This window comes from Dermochelys coriacea, chromosome 3 (genome assembly GCF_009764565.3).
Source record: "Dermochelys coriacea isolate rDerCor1 chromosome 3, rDerCor1.pri.v4, whole genome shotgun sequence".
NCBI lineage: Eukaryota > Metazoa > Chordata > Testudines > Dermochelyidae > Dermochelys > Dermochelys coriacea.
The window spans coordinates 158,682,005-158,706,526 of record NC_050070.1 but is presented as its reverse complement, the minus strand read 5'-3'; the positions used below and the strand labels follow the sequence as shown (position 1 = coordinate 158,706,526).

Sequence of the window (24,522 nt, the reverse complement as noted above, 5' to 3'; positions counted from 1 at the left end):
GTCTACACTGATACTGCCTCATTGTAACTATGGGCATGGCTACACTTGCAGTTGTAGAGCGCTGGGAGTTAAACCAGCCTTCAGAAACCGCAGCAGGGATAACTCTGCCGAGTGTTTACACTCTCAGCAGGAAGCGCACTGTTGTGGCCACAAAGACCAGTGCATTATGATAGCTATCCCAGCATGCAAGTGGCTGCAACGTGCTTTTCAAATGCGGGGGTGGGGTGGAGTGTGACAAGGAGTATGTTGTGTGTATGTGGAGGGAGAGAGAGTGGGTTTTTGGGGGGCTGAGAGCGTGTCAGCCTGCTGTCTTGTAAGTTTAGACAGCAGCAGACCTCCCTTCCCCCTCCCCCCCCGCACCTCTCTCTCTCTCATTCACTCAAAGCAAGCAGCATTCCTCAGTAATGGTTCCTTTGTCCTGGAGCAGATAAGCAGCCAGCTGTCAGAAACGGAGCTTTGAAAGGGCATATCCGCATTCCTACAGCGAGTTCAAAACAATGACAAGAGTGGCCACTTGACTTAAGGGGATTATGGGACATTTCTGGAGGTCAATCAGAGCGCAGTAATGCAACACCTCGTTCACACTGGCGCCGCGGCGCTCCAGCAGGAGTGCAGCAAATGTTATTCCACTTGCTGAGGTGGAGTACCCAGCAGTGCTGTAGCTGCGGAGTCGGAGCGCTCTACGTGCCTTGCCAGTGTGGACGGGTAGTGAGCTAGTGCGCCCGGGGCTCCTTTATTGCACTGTAACTCGCAAGTGTAGCCAAGCCCTATGTTTCAAAAAGCTCTGTGCCTCTCATTGAGGTGGTTTTATTTTGTCAGCAGAGCAGGAGAGTTAAATCAGTGTGTACACCTCCACTAGTTTTGTTGAGAAAAGCTGCCTTTTGTTGACAAAACTGTGTAGTGTAGACAAGGCCTTAATCTGCTTCTAACCCTGTTTCTGGGACACTTCACTTTCCTGACCTCTCTTGTACTATATAAGCAGATTTTAGAAGTGACAGACAGTGGGAAAAGGGATAAAGTTCACTGGGATAATGTTGATGTGAACGGAGTTGCACCAGGACTGAAGTTCATCTTCATAGTCTGTATGTCTGTCTCTTTAGATATATAAATCTTGATTATATGTTTTACAATACTTTTCTCTTCTTTCAGGTGTTGGAAAAAAATGTGGACCCAGAAACAACTTTACTGACCTACCTACGGCGAAAATGTATCCAATGTCAGGAAGAAGTGTATATTGTTTCAAATGGTTATGGCATTTTACTGTTGTTAACTGTTGCTATCAAACCCTAACCGGACAGCGTGTTTGTTGGTATTATTTTGGACTGTGAGTTCATCAGCTCATCTAAATTAAGCAGCATCAAATCTAGCTAGTACTTGGAAGGGAGGCCTCCGATAGTTGCTAGTGATTCAAGATATGAGGGGAGAGAGAATCGTACAGAAAAAAGCCCATAAAATTGAGAGAAAAGTTCATTTCTAGTCACATATAAACTGCATAGCAATTTCCTCACTGACAAATTAAGGCTGTTTCCATTTCTGTTTCAATACATCAAAGCCATCGATGCAAAGAGATTCCCAACTTAGACTCTATGTCCCTTTACAAAGGTGTAGTTCGTACTTACCCGAGGCTTGCTGCCATGTTCTGGTAGGTGCACAGGGTTTGGAGGAGGAAGGAGGACGTTAGTCATGTTTGTTTTTGGGTGTGGGGCACCCGCCTGCTTGTGCTCAAGGTGTGCTAACGGCAGCGTTCTGACTGAATGCAGCATGGGTGCACAAGGGAGTGGGGAAGAAGGCTGCTGTGTCCTCTCTCTATCTCCATGCACTGTTGTTCATGAAGAGTCACCGTTTGGTCCTAGGTGTTTGAGCTTGTTAATGTGTAATTCAAATAATCTAATGTTTGGGATGATCATATTCTGTAGGGGAAAGCTCCTGGTTCTGTTGTTTTCTTACAAATCCAGAGTTTATGGAAAGTCTACATGGTGAATTCTGGCTCCTTGGGAAGCTTTTCACCCACATCCTAATAAAACCGACGTGACATTGGAGGAGAAAACCCTTAGATTATGCCTTGATGGATTTCCATGAACAAGCTGTGTTCTGCTATAGTGGACACATGGTTGTGTAGAGATAATCAGTTTCATGTCAATTCCAGTGGGAACCTCAATGACATTAGTATGAAAGGGCCCAAGCCTGCTCTCATTGAAGTCAATTTGCCATGGACTTCAACAGTGGAGGAGCAAGCCTAAATTGATTATCTCAGCATGGCCATATATTTACTGCAACCAAAGGCAGTTTCTCCTTGAAAATCAGTTCTGTCTTCCTCTGCAGTGCCCCATCCAGTTCACTATAAACAATGATAAATAATTATAAATAATAATATACGATTTTGATACAGCACCTTTCATCCTAGAGGCTTTCAAAGTTTGTCTTCTGACATTCCTCAGGTAAACCCAGATGATTTGTGGATGATATGAAAAGCCCTAATAAGTTTCTGGGCTTCAGTGGGCATTTTTCCTGGGTTTGATGCTACATATCCTCTCTGTGCAAAAAACTCTTGTTGAGGTCAATGGGATTTCAGTGTACAAACGGCTTATGGGACTGCACCCTGAGTTAAGACTGCTAGGAGGATCCAATATACGCAGGGTGAAATTCAACCTGAGCAAGAACTGATTGGAAGGAGAAAATCACCACTAGAAGATAGTCTGCTAGATTCCTCCCATATCATGTTGTGAGATATAGGAGATGCTCTCCACCCCTGTGGATGAGCTCATGGGGTCAGCTGATGCACCTGGTAGATCCCCCGTGCCTCTCTACTGGTTCTAGCTCCCAGCACCTCCTTCCTTTGGGCTCCATTAGAACCATGCTACTGGGGACTTCCCTTGGCTATGGCTGCCCCTTTGCAGGAGAGGTCCCCAAGGAAAAGGTAATACAGCCCCAGGAAATAAGAACTCACTTATTTTCGTGCATGCACTCATATACTTTTCTTTGTATGTGTGATGTATTTGCTCATGTATATTCATCTTTCTGTATGTGCAATAAACTGACATATGGGTGATGGATTCATGGAGTAGACAACCTCAATGGGACTACTCAAAAGTTAGACATGCTCAAGTACCTTGCTGAATCAGGGACTTTCTTTAATTCTTGTTGTTATCCATGAATCTCCATAGCTATTGCACTTACAGGAGAGAACTTCTGTTTTCATCAACTCTTTTTAGTTACGTTGTTTCTACAGACTCCTGAATTTGACCATCAGAAACAAATTTTGAAAATTGGGCTCTAAATCTGTCTGATTAAAATTGGATACCTATGTTTTTGCTGACTTAGTTTTCTGAAGTTATATGTTTTTGTGTGTACCAGCACCTACCTTTTTGCTCACTTACTTGTTCCAAATGTTTATATTGGTGTTAAAATCTCAGATGCAGGTACACAAACATATACCCGCATAGAACCTGCTTCAGTACAGACCCCTGCCCCCCCCCACTGACCGGAAATCCCTAATTGTCATCGATTGCCTCACACTGGAACCCATATGTGGTATCATCAAACAACTACAACCCATATTTGATGGGGATCACATCCTGAAACAAATCTTTCCTGAACCCACTCTTTTGGCCTTCAAACAACTCCACAAACCTTGTCAAGCTCATCATCAGAACCACAGACCAGGACCCACCAATTCAAAGCGGCACCAGACCCTGCCAGAACAATAGATGAAAAACCTGCAGACATATCTCCACTGCTACAATGATCAGTACACACCACAACACATCTTTCTAGATCCATGGGTCCTACACATGCTTATTGCAATATGTGGTATATCTCATCCAGTGCACTAAATGCCCCATAACAAATCTGTGGGTGAAACCAGCCAATCACTACACTCTTGAATGAACTTACACAGAAAAATGATAAAAAACAAAAACACTATATCACCCTTGGATAAGCATTTTTTACAAACCGATCACTCCATACCTGATCTTTCAATACTTGTCCTCAAAGGAAACCTGCACAACACCTTCAAAAGGTGAGCCTGGGATCTTAAATTCATAACAAGACATTAAAAATTATGGACTTGACAAGGATGCTGGTTTCATGGCTCATTACAACAATTTGTAACACACCTGCCTGCTAATCTGCAATAGTCTACTTCAAACCCCTTTTGAATAACAGTCTAATTCTTATTGTCCACTCCATTTCAAGTGGCTGCCTACAACGTGTACCCCTTATGCTTACCAGTCAGTCCCAACTTGTGTCTAGCTTAGACACTCTGATTTCCTTCCACAGACCTGAAGAAGAGCTTAATGTAGCACTAAACCTTGTACGTTCCACCCATAGATGTTGGTCCAGTAAACTATATTACTTCACCTTCCTTGTCTCTCTCATATCCTGGGACCAATATGAATACAACAACACTGCAAAAAAAAGTTTCAGCAGTATTTCCTCCCCCTTCCTGTTTTTTTGGGTCAAAATTTGAAAAATTGTTGAAAAACGTCAAGATTCAAAAAAGTTAACTGCCTTATGATCAGATCTTTGTGTGTCAGTCCTGTAGTCTTCACATCAGTATTTGAGGCTTTGCGTCTGTAAAAACTAAGTTGTTGATAAGGGAAAATGTGAAGATAATTAGGAACTCAGTTTTCAGCCAGAACCTTTGGAAAACTTTGGCTGTAAAAGAGTTGTGGGCTGTACATTTGCCAGGGCTATTGCTATGCTTCTGTATTTTCCTTAACCCTTATTCTCTCAGTGGGGCTACCTGGAACCAAGCTAGGCTGTGGAGAAGGTGGATGTGGCGCTTGCACTGTTATGATATCCAAGTTTGACAACTCCCAGAAGAAAATCGTGTATCCTTTGCAAGCTGAACCTGTAAACTGAGATGGAAATGAAAATAGTCATGAATCCAGGTTTTTCCCTTCGAGATGCAGCATTGTTTATGATTAAATAAATGTTGTTATATAACGTTACAGTTCTGCCAAAGCCTCAAGCCACAATTTAGGACATAAACTCAGCAGATACAAGAAGTTATTTTCTCCAACAGTATTGTACAATGCTTATGAAGATTTTACATCTTGTCTTGAAGCATGTGCACAGGCTCTTGTGACAGACCAGATGTCAGCTTAGATGGTGTTTCCTGATATGGTAACTTTTATAACCCTAATGTAGCATTGTCCTGTTGCAATACAGCCCTGCATTTGCCCTGGCAAGAGTAAAATAACAATTACCCTGCTAAGATCTTTATCACTATTACATTTCTGGAATCATCTTGCTTCTGTGTGTCTGTCAATATCCACTGTATCTGCAGATGTCCATTTAATCTGCAAAACAATTCTTCTGTTTGGCAAATGGAATTATGTCATTCTCAGTTCTTGATCGTTTGTGGAGCTAAGCAATGAAATCAAACCAAGAAGAAGTAAAACACTGATTATTCTTTCTGTCAAGAATGGCAGAAGCTTCCAATAGTGAAAATGCCATGGGTATTTTACCGTGGGTTGGTGAGCATCTCTAATGAGGTCAAAGGCTGACCAAGAAAAGAAAAAGTGTGGTTCTCATTAATAAATCCTTTCAATCATTCTGACCCCTAGCAGCCAGAATATTTATTTATGTAATTTATTTTTGGGGCTACAAAGGCTGCAGAGCTCAGGAGAGCTAATTATGAGGAAAGTTCTGGCTACATTGTTTGATTTCATCTTTTATCAGAGACATTTTCACTTTGTTCACCACCTACAAGAGGTGCGTCTGAGCACAGGGCTGGAAGCAAGGAACTCCACAGTTGTTATTCCCAGCTTTCAAGCGTGGCCTGGGCAAGTCATTTGACATCTCTGCCTCTGTTTCCCTATTTGCTATATACTCATTTAAACTGCCCACAGAGACGTTGTGAGGACTAATTAGTTAGTTTAATGTTTATAAGTGCTTTGAGAAGGATTAGTGCTGTTACCCCTGGACCAAATCCTGCAGTTCTTGCTCAGGTGCAGTCACTGGGAGTTTTGCTTGAGTTGGGGCTGCAGGATTTAGCTGGTTGTTAATAAGTATGTCCAGTCTGTCCTGTCTAATTTAGATTTGAACGCTACACCCATCACCATGGCATCTGAGTTCCTTTCAGAGGGGCATTAAGCAACAAAGGGTGCATTTGGAAATTTCCACTTGGCCCTTCCCATCCAATGAAGAAGGTCTAGATATGTCCCTGAGAGTGTCAGACTTCACAAGGACTCTGCCTTGTCTGAGTGGAGCTATCATGACTCCAGTGTTCTGTCAGAGGCAACAATGCCTTTCTTTAGCCCATTTGCTTATCATAACAAGGCTGCCTGGAACTGTAACTGTATATATCAGTTATATAACCTCATGATTCCCTGTTTCCTTTGCTGAGCACCACTGGCAAATGATTTTACAAATGAATGACCTTAACTTACGGTACTAGCCACTACTCTGTAAATGCTTGTCTGTTCCCCATCTGCGCATTGCATCACGTAGCAGTGACTACTGTTGAAGGCATAGGGAGCACAAAGACAAGGTTGCATGCTGTCCAGGTGAGCTGTCTCTGCTGTTAAGTTTTAAGACAATGTAACCTGTGACAAGCATCTTTTGCGGACTCACCCTGTTAGTGTAGGGCTCTAACACCTGGTAAGTTGCTGCTTTCTGCTGACCCCTTGGGGGTGTTAGCTCTGCCCTGGATATAAGGGAGGTGGGAACAGCTCCTTGGGCAGTGGGACCGTGGGCCTGGGACAGACAGCTTCTACTGGAGGAACTCTTGGAACAGCCTACCCTGGGTGGAATACTTGGGCTGAGGTTTAACTTGTGTTGTTCTTACTTTCCTTGTTAATAAAGCCAAAGCCAGGAGGGTATGGGTTTCACATTAGACTGCATGCGCAGACTTTGCTCGTAGTGGGAATGGCACCTAAGCACACATCTATATTGCAACTCTGTGTTATAAGCAAACATGATATTAGGTGTCATTCCAGCTATACTGCTAGTGTTCTTGCTTTGGCCCTGCAACGTTGTATTGATCCAAGTCCTACACCAGGAGTGATTTTGTGGCTAAAGCACAGGACTGGGAGCAGGGCTGCACAGGGCCTAGGTAGAACAAAAAGTGCAGTTTGCCCAAGGGCCCCCAAAATGATCGGTGGGTAGCTGCGGCAAATTTGAGTGAGAGGCATTGTGACCTGGCGCATGGGGTTGCAGTGCTACTCCTGCTTGGCGCCCACCATCAATAGTGTGAAAAGTGACTCACCTGCCCCAGCTGGGCCCACATCCCACTGTTGCTGGTGTTGACATCATTGAACCAGACCTGAGGCAACCCACCATGCTGAGAGCCCAGAGGTAGGAGTATGGTCGGGGGTTGGGAATACCACTCCAACTGGCAGTGGGGCCAGAGCTCAGGGAGAGGCAGGACTGGCAGCCGCTCCTTGGCTGCATGCAGGCAGAACCCCACCATCCTCATGGGGTGGACAGCAACACTACAGGCTTGGGCCCTCTCTTACCTGCCATCCCCTCTTGTCTTCTTGAACCTCTTTCATCTCTATGGTAATACTTTGGAAGGGCTGGGGACCTCAGTTTCAGATTTTGTCCTTTCTGGGCCCCTCGAAACCTCTGTGGGGCCCTGACTGGGAGTTAGGAAATCTAAGTTCTATTCTTGGCTTTGCCTTGGCCTTCCTGGATGACCTTAGTCAAGAACTTAGTGTGCCTCAGTTTCTCTACCTATAACATTGGGGTATTATTATTTACCCCCCTCACAGGGGAATTGCTGAGGATTAATTCAGTAATGTTTCCAAAGGGTCCTGGAAGTTGTGAGAGAAATGCAATGTGTTACATTATTATTATACACTGGTGATACTACATTGCAGTGTTTGGAGTTAGTAGTTGTTTCGTCTTTGCCAGAGATGCTGCACTTGAGATGGAAATTAAGTTTTCCTCTGTACATATCTAGCAGTTTGTATAGATTCTTTCCATGATGGTAAATCACAAAGAGAGAACACTTAGACCTAAAGTGAGATGGATGAAGATTCGGTGGGTCCAATTGGATAGAGCTTGTTCCTTTCCCTATTACCTCCCCACCCTGCAGGATCCAAACACATAAGCTTTGAGGGAAAAGGGTTTGAAATCCAAAGGCACATCTGATTCTGACCAATAGCCCCTATCTTTATGATGGAGCAAATGGAAACCCAGGGACTCAGATACTCCTGGGGTGAAATCCTGGCCCCAAAGAATTCTATGGCAAAACTCCCATCAATTTCAGTAGGCCAAGATTTAAGTGGTTTTTTTAAAATCCATTCCCCAATTTTGCAGTATGAGTTCTTGTGAGTCTGTTTGAAACCAATCTGAATGGACTAAGGTCTTGTCTACACTACAGGGAAAAGTCGATCTAAGCTATGCAATTTGAATTACATGAATAACGTAACTCAGGTCGATGTAGCTTAGATATTCTTAACGCAGAGTCCACACTACGCGATGTTGATGGGAGACGGTCTTCCGTCGACTCCCCTTACTCTTCTTGATCCAGTGGAGTACAGGAGTAACCGGGAGAGTGCTAAATCAGCCGCTGATGCATTGATCGCCGCGTGTTGATCCCCCAGTAAGTGTAGACAAGCCCTAAGTCCTTTGGGAGGATCTGCCCAGAGACGTGAGGAATCACAGACTAGTGAGGTCAGGAAATCAGTGTAATGCTGCTAACAAGAGCTGTTTGTGTTTTGGTCACTTTTTCCTCTCAGGAGAGAATAGCAAAAAGCCATGGATCCCAGTGTGGCTTTTGCACTCCTGGCATTGTCATGTCCATGTATGCATTACTTCGCAACAGACCTCAACCAAACATGGAGGAGATCGAAGAGAATTTCCAAGGTAATGCCTATTCCAAAACAGACCTGCAGGCATGCACCTTGTGCTTTGCGGGGCTACATTTCCCTCCCCAAGTGGGACAGAGTGCACCTAACCTGATTGCTTTAAAACTGGCCAGTTTCTATCAAAGTAAGACCTGGATTGTCCAGAATGAGCTGTTCACATTACATTGCTCATGGGTGTGAAATGAACAGACTCTGTCCGGAAATAGAGAGTGGAGAATTCCCATTGTTGTTGTGAATTAGCTGCATTACCATAGTGCATAGGAGCCCCAGTCATATACCAGAGCCCCATTGTGCTAGTTGCTGTGCAAACACAGAACAAAAGGGTGATCTCTGCCATAAAGAGCTTACAAACTAAATAAATCACCTTCTGGTGGGTGGGGGAAACTCCTCGCTGGTATAGAGCCAATGGAGATGACAAAGCTTGCTTCTGACCCAACCACCAGCCCTACATATAGGGGTGTGCCCAGGGTTGGGGATGTGGAGGAGCAAAACTCAGTTATGCCAGTTCTCCTCTTGTGTAGGTTAGAGCAGTCTCTTGGCTGCTTTAACTGAGGCTGGGGCTGGGATTGGGCTTGTGCTGAATCATGGAGTTGTGATCAGCAGTACAGTGGCCACCCCGCTGAAGAGAGGTCAGCCTCAGAAGAGAAATGAGCTCTGTGTTGCTCCAGACATTGGATAATCGGCATGTTGAGATTAAACACGTGCAGTCAAGGCAGCTGAATGCTAAATAGAGATAGTTGGAAATTTTTGAAATGTCCGTGAAAATTTTCATTGCGATTTTGAATTTCTACATAAAAAAGAGAGTGGGGGATTTTGTGCAGAAATATTCTCAAAATTTCACTTCCCCCCATTTTCTGATCAGCTCTGTCTAATGCTGAGCTGGTTATTGTGGAGGAAAACACTCACAAAATCAGCTTCTGATGTGTGCACAGAAATTCTTGACTGAATGACTCTTCATCTTTATCCCTTTGCACTGACCATTCAGGAAACTTGTGTCGCTGTACAGGATACAGACCCATTTTGCAGGGGTACAGGACATTTGCTAAAGTAAGTGGCCTTATATAATATTACAAATTTCTGCAAGGCATTCAGCAGGCTGACTTGCTCAGCTGTTGATAAAATACACTGTTGGACTGGGAGAAAAAGGGAATACATTTGCCAACCAGCCCCTCCCCGCCCCCCCGCCACTCCCCAACCAATCCTAAACACAGCCCTGGATCCTGTCAGTACATATGTTACATATTGATAACATGACAAGACCTACTCATTAATGGCAGTTGCTCAGGTTAGCTCCCTTTTAATAACTAGAGTGCTCAGTGCAGTGGTCCCATGTCAGGTCACCAGTAAGCAGGCCTCTTTTAACAGTGCTTTTGCTAAGGCTCTTAAAAATACAGCATCCCACAAAACAAAGCAGTTCCCAGGTCATCCGGGTATGTGCAGGTATAGAAAGGTGCGTAACTACGATGCATGACGAGGGACATACAACTGCAGAGCCCAGTTGGGCAATTACTTTCATGAGAATTGAACTGCAAAACTAAAACGACAGTGGTGTTAAGCTGAAATGTTAATGCTGAATAGACCCCTCCTCCCAACACCCACTACCCAGGTGGGGTGGGGCATTAAGCACAGCCATACACTTTTTTTACTTATCATTTTTAAAAAAGTCTCCTCCCGGGGGGTTGCACGGAGAAATGGAGCATCTAGATACTACATTGATTGGTATTATAGACGTACCTCAGATGGGTAGTGAACACCAGAATATAAAGCAATGATTTATGGTGCATGTGTATATTATTCTGTGTAAAAGATGAATTAAAGAGAGGAAATTATAGATGGTTGTGAAACCCATCAGACACTGGAGCAATCTCCGAAAGGAGGTGATGGAAGCGCCACTACTTGAGTTAATTAAAACTAAACGGCATAGAATACGCTGTAAGGGGCCATTCATACCCACTGTAAGGGCCATTCAGACCCACTGAAAGGGAGAGACCTAATTATTTGGCATCTTCCATTTCCAATTTCTCTGTTCCTATGATAGAAATTATAAATGGGGGACCAATTGCTTTTGCCTTGCTTGAAATCTACAGGTTTTTCTCTAAGCAGTTTTTTGCCCGTGCAGGACTGGAGTTGCTGTGGGAAAGGAATCAATGGCCCAGGCTGCTGTATGACTGGAAAGGTTGGAGGCTGTTGTGGTAGAAAAGTCAATGACACAGGTTGCTGCATGAACGAGAAAGAAGACAATGCAGTAAGGCCTTGCCACACCTTTATTTTTTCTCCTCTTTTTTCTTTTCACTATCCTTTGTTAGTGTTTTGTAATTCAACTTTTGTTTTGTACATGCCAAAGCCTGAATCTTTACTCTGATTTTATTCAGGCAAAGCACCTCAGACTGAGGGCTTGTCTATACTTAAAATGCTATAGCAGCACTGCTGTAGCACTTCAGTGTAGACACTACCTATGCCAATGGGAGGGCTCTACCCGAGAGGTGGTAGCTAGGTCGATGGAAGCATTTTTCTGTCGACCTAGCACTGTCTACACAAGGACTCAGGTCAGCTTAACAACACTGCTCAGAGTGTGGATTTTTCACACCCTGACCAGGCCTCACTTTGCTTTTATTTGATCCGTGCTCAGGCAAATCTACCATTGATTCTATTCAATTATCCCAGTCTAACATTGCTTTAAGTGAGACTGGAATAAAACCCTGTTTGTTTAGCCATGCAAACTCCTGCTAAGGACAGATAAATATAAGTGGGGAGCTCAAGATCTGGGCCATTGTTTAATTCATCAGTCTGTGTCATTCCACGCTGTTAGTTGTACTGTTCATCATTTAACAAAATAATGAAAAGCATTGTGTCAGAAAGGAAAAATGAACCAGAGTTACATGTAGACAGATTTCAGAGTAGCAGCCGTGTTAGTCTGTATTCGCAAAAAGAAAAGGAGTACTTGTGGCACCTTAGAGACTAACAAATTTATTAGAGCATAAGCTTTCGTGAGCTACAGCTCACTTCATCGGATGCATCCGATGAAGTGAGCTGTAGCTCATGAAAGCTTATGTAGACAGAGTTAAGCCCTCTGGTTTTGAGAAAATAAATTTCTCTAACAGCAATTTGCTTTGTTTAACAGGCAATGGTGTCCTCCATCTTGTTCAACCCAGCTGAATTCCATCCTTTGGATCCCACACAGGAGCCTATCTTCCCTCCAGAGTTGCTGGTAGGCGCATTCATGCAGCAATGAATTCAGCTCATTGGCCTGATTCTATAACATGGGATTTGAGTGACCTATGTGGCTCTTGCCCCAAGGAGCTTACAGTGTAAAAGACAGACACCAATAAAATAAGACACACTTGCTGAGCTGGAGTAGGCAGTAGCATTCCAGTCTTTCACATAAGCGCCCTGCCAGAAGAGGCTTTCCATGGGATACACAGGATAAGTGGAGTCAGTACATCTGCTAGTTGCCTGGGCCAAGCCATTTCCAGTCAGCACTACTCACTTTCAGAGCTGCTCTAGCTTCCTCTCCGATCATCCCGCACCTCCCTATGAAGGAACAATTATGGAGGCATGTGTCCCTGCTATCCCATGCTGGGCAGACTTTCTACCAGCAGATGCCCTGCACACTGATCATAGCCCAGGGTTGGGTCCACCAGGTGGGTGTGTTCTCCGCCACCTATACATTTAACAAATCACCCTTAAAACTCAGTTGTTAGTTTCACGGCTGCTGGCAGCTCCCCCAGATCCAACCCAACATTATCCAGTGTGCTGGTGCTCCCTTCATGAGGGTCACACTGAGTTTGTCTATGTCAACACCGGCTCCCTCTGTTTCATTTGTAAGAAGTTCCCGTGTTACTGGAGGGCAGCGACACTGGGCTGACTACTAGCTAGTTTCCTCTTCCTAATAAGCAGCAGTCATGCGATGAGGAGAATTGGCAAAAACAAAGCTGGGGCAGGGATTCTTGATGGAAGCAGTTTACGATCTGAGTCCATCCCATTTTATTTTCTCAGAACCAGAAAGACAAACCCCAGGAACCGCTGTGCTTCAAAGGCGAGCGTGTGATGTGGATACAGCCCACGACACTTGAGGAGCTGCTGGCGCTCAAGGCTCAGTACTCCAATGCTAAGCTCGTTGTAGGGAACACAGAAGTTGGTAAGAGGAAGAGCTGAGGCTCAGTTTCAGCAGTTGCTAAAGTTATCCCCAGAAAGGTTGTATGCCCAACAAATAGGATACAAGCTAAATAAGTGCTAATTCAGATCGGTGGGCCTTTTGTTCTAATTTGGTGCCAGTTATTAATGGGTTATTGACAAGAAGAGGTACACAGATACACAACAGACTCCTCTGGTTTTTGCAGGAAGGGAAGAAAGACACTGAAAATGTATTTAGGTAAATCCAGTCCTGAAACTTTCAGCCATTTGCCTGAAGTTGTCCAGGGACTGGGCAAACCTCTTAGGATGTGAGGGTTTGCAGTGCTCTCAAATTTTTTTTTTTTTTTTTTTGCAGGGGGTGGAGAGGGAGAGAGAGATTTGCAAAGCCAGTGTGATTTCATGAACAATTCCCCTCCTGATATCTAATCCTATTTTCCCCCTCAAGTGCTATTCAGCCTAACATGATGATAGCAATGAGTCAGTAATGTCTACATGCAGTCTGGGAACTCCTTCACAGGGGAAGAGGTTGGTGGGTATTGCAGATTGGAGAGACATCTCATGGATTCTAGCCCTAAAATTTCATTACGCAAATGCCACCATTGGCCAGTGATAAATGTGGCCCTTCTTCGGGAACTCTTTAAGCTGTTACATAACGGGTATAAGATGTGGTCACTGATCTTTGTTACACAATAATGCTGTCTTTTCCCTGAAAAGCATCTAACTCTGGAGTCTTGTTTTTTCTTGAGGTATTGAGATGAGGTTAAAGAACATGCTGTATCCAGTGATAATAGCACCAGCTTGGATCCCTGAAATGACCTTTGTTCAGCACACCGAGGAGGGTAGGTAATGATTATTCATAATGCTATGCAGTCAGTGTAGTCTTTGGGAAAAGTACAAGGGAGGGGCTAGGTACGCCCCCCCCAAAAACAGAGAAACTAGAACTGCTTTGATTAGGATGAAGGGCCCCCTTCTTTTATTCCCATCACCTTTTCTGAGGCCAGATATGTTCAGCTTATTCATGCTAGGAGTCCCACTGAAATCAATAGGACAAGTTGCATGAGTAAGGGAAGCACGCATTAGCTGCTTATCATTATTCTGAGATTAATTAGTTGAATTGTTTCCCCTTTACTGGGACTAGATGAGGGGGAAGACAGATCTGAGTTAAATTTCAATACAAAGATTTCACAATGCCCAGATGTTGTAAAGATCTGGAAACACATAGTAGTAAGGGCCAAGAATGGTCATTACTGGGAAAAATATTAGAAATTTCTTAGCAGTTCCATGTGAGGTGCTTTATGCAAAGTAATGGGTTAATTTGTATATTAGCAAATAATTTGCAAGTGACCATAATCTTTCATTTAAAAAATTGTGCTTATAAGACAGTGGTTTGATAGCCCACGTGAATGAAGTCCTGAGCTTATCTGGCTGGCAGAAGCAGTATGCCAGTATGCCCTGCCAGTATGACTCAACCTCTAGGGATACGTCTAAGCTGCAATGTAAGCACAGGGTTAGGGAACCTTGGTCTTGAGCATCTACGCTGTAGACTTTTCTAACCCATGCTCAAATCTAGGGGTCTGGCATCCACCCTGCATGGTGCAGACCCAAGTCAAAATCACCATATTCCAGAGTCCCTACAACTACCTCTCCTTCCCTCCATCCCTAAATATGGACGCTCTAGTCCTAGGACCACAGTACACTGTGGGAAAAGTTTGCTGCCCACCCTGAACATTAGCAGGAATCAGCTCACTTTGCAAAAGACGTGATCAGTTTGTGCTCCTTTGCAAACCCAGGAGGCGCTCTGATAGTGCTCTTGCAGGTTGGTGATCAGAACACAATGGGTTAACACTGACCTGAGCAGCTGCCATTTGCAAAGGCGGGGTGGCTTCCATTTCCAATAGAGTGAATGGCAGATTTTGGGGATAAAGAGGAGTAAGGAAGTTGTCCCATGGAATTGTGGGATATATCTGGCTGACTCCCAGGACCTGAGTCAAGTGGGGCAATAGGGCTTGGACTCTGGGTCCCGACATAACTTGAGCATGGATCCTCCAGCCCTGAAGAATCTTGAGACCCTGGGTCTGAGCCATGATTTAGTACAATTGCAGTGTAGTCACAAGGAGGTTAGGCTTGAATCCAGGCTCAGGCATGGGCTTACGTTGCAGTGTAGACACACTTTAGAAGTAATTCAGTATCCATGGTCTAATGCAGTTCTTCACCTCTTTGTTGAGCGTACCAACTCATATAAAGCATAGTGTTCAGTTTGTTATGTGAAAGTTGCAGTTTAAATCCACCAGACTCATCTCAGATAGGGGCTCTTGTGAGAGGACAACCTGTGTGTCACACTGGCAACCTATGAGTGAAAGGTTCTTTAGCTCATGAGCAATTCCCACACATGTTTTGTCTCCCAATAAGTGTTGGCATAAGCGTGGTGGTTGGTATAGTTATGGGTGGTTCCTAATTGGTGGGTGCAGTTTGTGTGTGTGCCTGTTGTTGGTGGACTCTGTGGTTTAGTGCATGTTCGGTCAGGAGAAGCAGTTGAACATTTTCAACCAGAAAATGGGTATTAGTGAACAAATGAATGAAAACAACAAATATTTTTATGGGAAAAATACAGCGCCTCATGCACCTTCCTCTGCAAGTGCCCCGGTGTAACTGTCTTCCTGGGAAATGTACACCTTGGCTGTTGGTAAAAATTCTGTTGTTCTCCCTTGTAGGTATTACCTTTGGTGCTGCCTGCACCCTGAGCTTTGTAGAAGTGGTGCTGAAAAAAGCTGTGGCTGAGCTTCCTTCCTACAAAACAGAATTGTTCCAGGCTGTACTAGAACAGCTGCGATGGTTTGCAGGCCCACAGATCAAAAATGTTGCAGTAAGTGACTGGGGAAAGCTAGTGAGCTAATGCTGGAGGGAGGGGCAAGAACTTAAATGAAGAAAACTCAGATTGAATAATTGACCCTGCCAGTATCACATGCCTAGTGCTCCTCTTATGCTGCAACATCTGAAAGACATTGTGCCCCTATTTGAAAGACATTTTGTCCCTTTCTTGTGGATTCTTTTCCAATAATATTCTACTGCAGGCCCATGTAGGCTGTAGACTATTTTGTGTTGTGTCGTATTAGATTGCTATATGACAGTGGTTCTCAACAAGGGGTACACGTACCCGTGGGGGTACTCGGAAGTCTTACCGGAGGTACATCAACTCATCTAGATATTTGCCTAGTTTACAACAGGCTACATAAAAAGCTGTAGTGAAGTCAGTACAAACTAAAATTTCATACAGACAATGACTTGTTTATACGGCTCAATATACTATACACTGAAATGTAAGTACAGTATTTATATTCCAGTTGATCTATTTTATAATTATATGGTAAAATCAGAAAGTAAGCAATGTTTCAGCAATAGTGTGCTGTGACACTTTTGTATTTTTATGTCTGATTTTGTAAGCAAGTACTTTTTAAGTGAGGTGAAACTTGGGGATACGTGAGACAAATCAGACTCCTGAAAGGGGTACAGTAGTCTGGAAAGGTTGAGAGCCACTGCTATATGATATGGGCAACTCACGAAGGAAAAGCAGAAGGAATCTGCTGCATTCATTACTATTACCAGGCAAATGGGAAAATTCTAGAGCAGCCTGGAAATGAGGAGTCATTTAACAAAGAAGCATTTATGGTGGATTCACAACTGCAAAGGGTCATTAAAATAAAAGCCTGACCAAGAAGCCTCATAGCATTGACCCCATAATTCTTCTGTAAGCAAAAGAGACTCAGTCCTCTACAGTCTCTGCTACTGTCTCTACAGTCTCTGCTTCAGAAGGCAGCCCTCAACAGGGGCTTCTCTGGAGTGGTGTTACGACAGGGCTGCCTGAATGACACTGACTGTACCTGGGCCCAGGTGCTCTTTGGGTGCTGAAAAGCAGAGCTGACGTGGCTTTTTCCTGGTCTGAGTCTACCTATGCCCAGAGTGTTTTGACTCCGTAAGAAAGATGAGAGATGGACAAAGGTGGGTTGGAATGGCCTGTCATACCTCAATGCGACACAAACATGGTCATCCTGCTCAGTGCTGAGTGTGGAAGCTGATACTGCTTAGATGCTTAGAGGGTGCATCTTCCCTGTCCTCTGCAAACCCCAGTTCAAGCCCTGCTTTTAGGGCTAACCAAGAATGTGAGCATCTATTGATCCTACTCCTCTGTGCTTTGCAAATTATTGAGGGCTGTGTTTTTTTGAGGCCCAGAGATCTGTTGATTAAGAAAAATCACTTTTAAAGCAGGCTGAAAAACCTGACATGAGGCCTTATTCTGCAAGGTTATAAGTACCCTCAGTTCCCAACACAGCCAGTAGGAACTGAGCCATTGAGCATTTCTCAAGAGGTGCTCTGCACCTTGCAGGATCAGGCCCTTCATCATGGCTTCAATATTTCAATTTTGGAACCATTATCATTAATGATTAGAGCATGAGGCATTTTTTATGTACAGGTAAGGACCATCCTCGAAAACCATTTCAGTCAAATGCCTTAGGATTGGTTAGGATTGATACTGGCTCTGTGGGTTTTGCATGTTCATCATTGGAACTGAATTAAGGCCCTAAAATTGTCACGCTGGCAAAACAAACCTGAATCTAGATAAGCTTTAGGGTTACATATGAATCAGTGATAGTGAAGTAGCACTAGCCATACCTTCCCAGCTGTCTTCTAATCCATGTGTTCGGTTTACTTTATTTCAGGCTCTTGGGGGAAATATAATGACTGCTAGTCCAATTTCCGATCTCAACCCTGTCTTTATGGCATGTGGCAGCAAATTGACTTTGGCGTCAAATGGTAAGTTTACTCAAAGTTCAAAATGGCAGTGTGGGATATAGGGTAATCAGCAGTCCTTTCCCATGACTGCTTAGTTCAGGCCAGAACATAGGGGAAAAAACCCTGCATGTAACATTAGGTACTCTGTTTTAGTCTTTCTGGGTGCTAAAGAGCCAGGGAGAACCACAAGGTCTGTCTATGTTCAACAGTCTCAATAAAGAATCCGTTTTGCCTTTGTTATGGCAGAGGTTCAAAGGAATCCCACTAATACCCCTTCCAAAAATGCTTGAAATTGAAATTGAAACAAAATGATTAATTAGTATTATTTGACTTGCTTTTTGACTTGCTGAAGAGTTTGAAAAAAAAATTGTGTTTTGAAAGATGATGGTTTTTTTTCAATGTTTTGGAATTGCCAGCAAACTGAAAAATCATTTATTCGCATATCCCTAATTGGGATGTTGGAAACTGATTCACTTGGGTGTTTGTATGATCAAAGGGACATATCCCAAAATCTTTATTTCCTGTTTAACTCAGTCCTTATGCAGGCAAAACTCCCATGGAAGTAAGTGGGAGTTTTTCCTGCATAAGGACTGAGCTGAACTTGAGGAAGTAGTTCAGAATTTGGCTAAAAAGAGTTAAAAATTAAGAGGAAAAATAACTGAGATCAGATCAAATCAAATTTAGTTTATGTAACTACAAAGTCCTCTCTATGCGCCTGACGATAATTCTTTACCTGGATGAAATGGGAGACTATTGCCTGATAGAGTTGCCCAACCATTTGTTTCTCTTTCCTCAACTTGTTCTACAGAGGGCAGAAGGACTATAAGGATGGATGAAAACTTCTTTACTGGTTACAGAAAGACAGTGCTAAAGCCTAAGGAGATATTACTCTCCATTGAAATGCCTTACTCTAGAAAGGTGAGATGCTGGAATTAACAATAGTCTAATGGCTGTGTAAAGCTGAGCTGGTGTTACCCTATAGGAGACCCAAAATGTCTGATGCTTCTAATCTAAACTAACCTTTCCTTGAAGACTGACTTCCAGCAGAGATGTGCTTAATTAACCCTTAATTTCAGCAGAGATGTGCTTAATTAGGTCAGCTAGAAGGAAGGTCATTTTTAGAATGGCTGCCCCCCTCTGGATCACAAGTGTTCTGTATTCATTTTGGCTATGCCACCAGATGAGGGACTCCAAACATTATTTAAGTCTCTTCTAGTGTCTGTCCACCAGACACATATAGATCTTTTCCACGTACTTAACGTTTTAGGCTATCAAGAAATGTGGGTGGTTCCACATCAGATAAAAACAAGCCAATGGAAATTAATGGAATATTTTTAACTGCAACAGCTGAGAATATTTTCCTCTGAAGCTATCTGACAATACAATTTTTTAAAATAAATTTTAAGTGTAATGAACATCTCTGCTTCTTTCTGGGTGATTTTCTAGGAGGTGGGTAAAGACGTGAGTGGGAGAAGCTGAAAGGCTTTTCTACCCAGTGTTTTGGCTAGTCTAACAAGATATTTCCCCAAGAAAGTCCCAAACTGGACTTATTATCCTCAGCCAGTTCCCCACTACAGCTGTTTTTTGGACTCTTCACTGCTAGTTAATTGTCAAAAACAATTCTGCTTCCACTGTGATGGGTGTTGAGGTTCAGTTCCATCTCCATAAGGAGCAGGATGACAACTCGAGAGGTAAAGTACCAGAGCATTTGACCAGTGAAGTTGTGAGCCATTCCTCTATAACAAGAATAGGGCTGACATGGGGAAGCAGGCATTATGGAGAAATACACAGGTATACATAAGTGAAAACAGAGAAAGGAGCCTACCAAATGCAGGCATTTAACTAGTACAGGAATTAATCAGTTCAGCATTTCACCTGAGTGTTTTGGAGCTTTTTTTCCTCCCAAGTGAGTTTAGATCTGTCAGAAGGTGCTAGTTTAACATTCCTGCAGATTCAAGTTCCATATTGATCACAGTGAAGCTGGTGGCACTGCAAACTTCCCCATGCAGTTCTAATGTAATTAACCATTGGAACAATTTACCAAGGATTGTGGTGGATTCTCCATCACTGACAATTTTTAAATCAATATGGGATGCTTTTGTAAAAGCTATAGGAATTGTTTTGGGGAAGTTAGTTCTATGGCTATGCTATACAGGAGGTCAGACTATATGATCACCGGGGTTCCTTCTGGCCATGGAATCTATGGATCTGTGTTTCTTGAGTGTGCGCTGAAAAGTTAGTCTCTAGGGATAAGAAGGTAGTGCAATCTCTGTGTCCATACAGTCCTTGGCCTGTTTGCTGAGACTGTAAACAGAAGGGCTGATCAGGATGGTGGTTTTTGCAATGTGGACTTTATTCTGCTGGGACCTGGACTGAAGCCATGAAACTCACTTTAGACTGAATAATGATCAGATCTGTTCACTACTGGCCTGGTTTGAATTTTAACAAGTCACACAGAGGTAAAAAGAAAAGGAGTACTTGTGTAACCTTAGAGACTAACAAATTTATTTGAGCATAAGCTTTCATGAGCTACAGCTCACTTCATCGGATGCTCACGGAAAGCTTATGCTCAAATAAATTTGTTAGTCTCTAAGGTGCCACAAGTACTCCTTTTCTTTTTGCGGATACAGACTAACACGGCTGCTACTCTGAAACCTGTCATTATACAGAGGTAAAAGGCTCTATATAGCATTATCAAAAATGAGTCATACAGTTGTCCTCCTCGGAACCTAAATTTTTTCATATCCATTAAGACCATCATGACTGGTGTGGCGAAAGTAAATAAGGAAGTGTTATTTACTCCTCCTCATAACACAAGAATTAGGAGTCACAAAATGAAATGAGTAGGCAGGAGGTTTAAAACAAACAAAAGGAAGTATTTCTTCACACAATGCACAGTCAGTCTGTGGAACTCTTTGCGATGGGATGTTGTCAAGGCCAAGACTATAACAGGGTTCAAAAAAGAACTAGATAAGTTCATGGAGGATAGGTCCATCAATGGCGTCCCTAGCCTCTGTCTGCCGGAAGTTGGGAATGGGTGACAGTTGATGGATCATTTGATGATTACCTGTTCTGTTCATTCCCTCTGGGGCACCTGGCATTGGCCACTGTTGGAAGATGGGATACAAGGCTAGATGGACCTTTGATCTGACCCAGTATGGCCGTTCTTATGTTCTTAATTGACATTACCTGTAGGTCATGCTAGATGGTCACCATCTGACCTTGAAAAAACAAAGCTACTTTTGAACTCTTGGCATATCATGAACTCTTGGCTGACCTTTGGCTTATGGAGATCAGCTCAGCAAGACTAAAGTTTTTCAATGGATGCACAAATCTATATGGTAGGAGGATTTTCCCTCTTCTAAGTGGCAGTCAAGGTGTTCCAGGATCACAATTTTTGGCAATTGGTAAACCAAGTTAAAGAAAGGCAGATTTAGCACAGTGCCAGTATGAAGGGTCTGATTTTCCATTGTGTCACAACAGTTTTATACTGGTGTAATTCTGTTGATTTCACTGGTGTCACACCCGTGTACAGGTGGTATAACAAAATAGAGATTTCAAGCCCCGTGTTCAGCAATCTTCACTGTTGTTCAGTGTTGCTGTAGTTTTGTTACACTGTTGTTTTATCCCGTGGAGATGGCATTTTGATGGTGAATGTTGATCCCTCTAGTTTGTATACCTGCACATTGGGATCTTTTCATCTTAGTTTTGCTCTGTATCCTCAGCTTCATGATGTAAATGGGTTTACTCAGCAGGAGAAAATGCAAAGGGTGACAACCAACCCCTCCTTCATCTCTCACATTAGTGTCCTCTAATTGTAATGTTATTATTGGACATTTCCACTGACCTCCCTCTTTTGTGATGATTGACGGGGGTGGTGTTGGGTGGTGGAAGAAGCTCACATGGCAGTGATGTCCCTGAAAATATGAACATTGGTTATTACACTTTGTCCTTTGAGTTGGCATTGTTAATGTGATGTAAGCTGGGAATGCTGCCATCTGACACGTGGGGGAGGGGAAAGAAAAGGGTAATTTGATTTGCATCTGTAACTCTTGATGCTACTGGGAAAACCCCTTCTCCCTTTGTCTTCACTGCTCGCAGTCAAAAAGATGTGTTTTTATTCACAGATGACTAATATAAGTTAGCTAGCCCACTGTAAAATCTTAGTGGAGACAAGGCATGGTACTTTTACCATAGCATAGCTAGCCAAGGTCAGCTGTGTGTTGGGGGAGCATAGTGTTGACCTTGTGTAGGTACATGGTGGGGTAAGCTGCAGGTGCCTTGTTTAGCTTGTGTTAGTTATCTCACTGTAAAAAATGCACCTTTTGGGCAGTGAAGACATAGCCTCAGATATGGAGTCTGCAGGAGATTTGCTGAGTGTTAGCCTCTCACTGTCATTTCATTACTGGAAAGCTCCATTGAAATGCAAAGTGAGGACAGAGGCTGCATTTCCTCTTCTTTGCTAGTTAATTAGCGTAACAAGCAAATTGGCAGAATGAGGTGCGTTGGCAAGCAGGGCACCAATACATGCTGCTTTCATATTATCTGCTGGCTGCCCACTAATTAGGGCCATGTAGGAAAAGATACATGGAGGATGTGACACGAAAGCTTCAGCTGTGCACTTCCAGTAATGAGCTCGCAATGTACAAAACCAGGCTCTTGAGAGAGTGCATTCATTAGAAACAATAGAGAGATCACTTCTGGCTGCTGCTGCTGGGGGATAATTAACTGACCAGAACTTGCTGCTGCTCAGTGTCTTGCATACATGCCATCACTGAACACTCTTTACAGCAAACTACTGAAAAGAGTGACATAAAGGGACTGATTCTTTGCTTACTGCAGGATACCAGTAATTTCAGTGGGAGTTTCTCATACCCTATATGGCAGGGAAAGACTAGGTCCAATATGAACTAAGGCCCTCCCGATCAGCTAGTTGAAGCTGGTATTATTTGTACACATTGAGCATCATGAGTTGCAGGGGAACTGGTGTGCTTTGAATGTGGTAGCTATTTGTGCCCTAAAGAAGATATTCTGAAAAAGAAAAGGTTCCTGCTACTGCACTCATGGTGCACAGTAGGAATGCGAGGTGACTGTTATGCTCCAGCATGGATGTGAGTCAAGTGCTCAGCAAGGGCCTCTGCACTGGGCAGAACAAAGTCACAAACCCCCTTGCCCATCAACTCCCTTATTCCATCAAATGCCATCCTATGTGTGCAGTTTGGACAAGTTTAGCTGCATGCTGACCTTTTAGTTAGGAATAAGTTGTAGCCACACATCAGCAGTCCCAGTCAAGCAGGATTGGGTTCCCTTGTGCCCCTGGAGCTGTACTGATTTACAGTAACTAAGGTATGTCTACACTAGAGAGCTTACAGTGGCGCAGCTGTACTGAGGCAGCTGTGCCTCTGTAAGATCTCTCGTGTAGCCACTCTATGTTGACTGGAGAGAGGTCTCCTGTTGGCATAATTAATCCACCTGCAACAAGTGGCAGTAGAAGCTCTCCCACTGCCATAGTGCTGTGCACACTAGCCCACATGCCGGTGTAATTTATGTCACCGTGTGTGTGTGTGTAATATTCACAGTGATATAACTTTTGCGAACATAAGTGGTAGTGTAGACACAGCCTTAGGTTCTGGCCCCAGATGTTTAGCTGATTTCCCTTAATCTGCGTTTAGCTCAGCAATTCAGCAATTGCACATTTAATTGCCTGTTTTACACAAATTCATGTTGGCTTTTGAGTGCACACTTTGATCTACCTGCAGTTTTTGTAAATTCATTAATGGAGTGTCGCTGAAAATTTGGCTTGTTTTACATAAATTCATGTTGGCTTTTGAATGCACACTTTGATCCACCTGCAGTTTTTGTAAATTCATTAATGGAGTGTCGCTGAAAATTTGGTTTGTATGGTGAAAAACTTTGAGCAGTTAGTTATAAGGAGTACACAGAAATTAAGCGATAGAAGCAAGAGAGAAAAGAAGAGGAATATTTTGGAATGAGGCAAAGAGCCAATAAGTTGGAGAGATACAGGGAGTCCATGCCAGATACTAGGATCTGCTGAAGAGAACTGCCTGAGATTTTTTTTAAAAGGAATGTTGGAAGCCCCATTCCTGGAGTCATAAACTAGATGGGATAAAACCGTGCCGGAGAACAAACTGAACAAACAAGTTAAGAGGTGTTTGGATCCATGCTCTTAGTCTGACCCATTTTAGAGCTGGTGTGAAATTTAGTTCTGTATTTGAGTTAAAATTTCAAGGACTCCCCAGATCTGTGTTATTTGGATCTAGGTTTTTTTTAAATCAGGCTTGTATTTAATTAACATGAGAAACAGATGGAATTATTGAGAGAGGGAAATAGAGCAGGGTGACCCTTTTTCCTCTGGAACATTTTTTTCTCCAAAAAATGCAGAGGTGGTGACCCAAACATTTCGTGAATTCATGTTGAAATTGCCAAATTGTTTTGCTCAAAAAAATAATTTAAAAATTTCACCAAAAACTCAAAGCATTTCATTTTGACATTTTCTGTTGAAATGGTTTGATTGTTTTGAATAGAAATGACTCATCATTTAGAAATCTATTTTACTAACACACAACATTTTTTCAACTTATTGGTTTGCCAAAAAATTCAAACAATTTTTTAAAAATATTTTTTGGTTTGGCCAGTGAACCAAAAAATCAGTTATTCATATAGCTGTAGTGTGAAAATCCATAGTCATTCATTTCTTTCCCAAAGCTAGAGAATATTTGCCAACACTTTTCAAACCTTCCCAGGAAGAATGAGTGAC

The 24,522-nt window shown here is 43.1% G+C and overlaps 1 protein-coding gene across 4 annotated transcripts in view; it reads left to right on the top strand.

Annotated features, from left to right (window-relative positions):
* Positions 1 to 24,522, top strand: part of XDH (xanthine dehydrogenase) — a 74,875-nt gene that overhangs the window by 12,952 nt on the left and 37,401 nt on the right. For 3 of the 4 annotated variants that reach the window (XM_043511656.1, XM_043511657.1, XM_038395583.2), the window contains 12 exons: positions 1,150 to 1,207; positions 4,739 to 4,835; positions 6,407 to 6,515; positions 8,694 to 8,820; positions 9,808 to 9,869; positions 10,942 to 11,067; positions 11,944 to 12,030; positions 12,819 to 12,960; positions 13,703 to 13,795; positions 15,668 to 15,819; positions 17,672 to 17,765; positions 18,553 to 18,662. In XM_043511656.1, coding sequence (XP_043367591.1) covers positions 1,150 to 1,207; positions 4,739 to 4,835; positions 6,407 to 6,515; positions 8,694 to 8,820; positions 9,808 to 9,869; positions 10,942 to 11,067; positions 11,944 to 12,030; positions 12,819 to 12,960; positions 13,703 to 13,795; positions 15,668 to 15,819; positions 17,672 to 17,765; positions 18,553 to 18,662 — 1,257 coding nt within the window. The remainder of the gene's footprint in view (positions 1 to 1,149; positions 1,208 to 4,738; positions 4,836 to 6,406; positions 6,516 to 8,693; positions 8,821 to 9,807; positions 9,870 to 10,941; positions 11,068 to 11,943; positions 12,031 to 12,818; positions 12,961 to 13,702; positions 13,796 to 15,667; positions 15,820 to 17,671; positions 17,766 to 18,552; positions 18,663 to 24,522) is intronic. The other variant, XM_043511658.1, reaches the window with a different exon arrangement.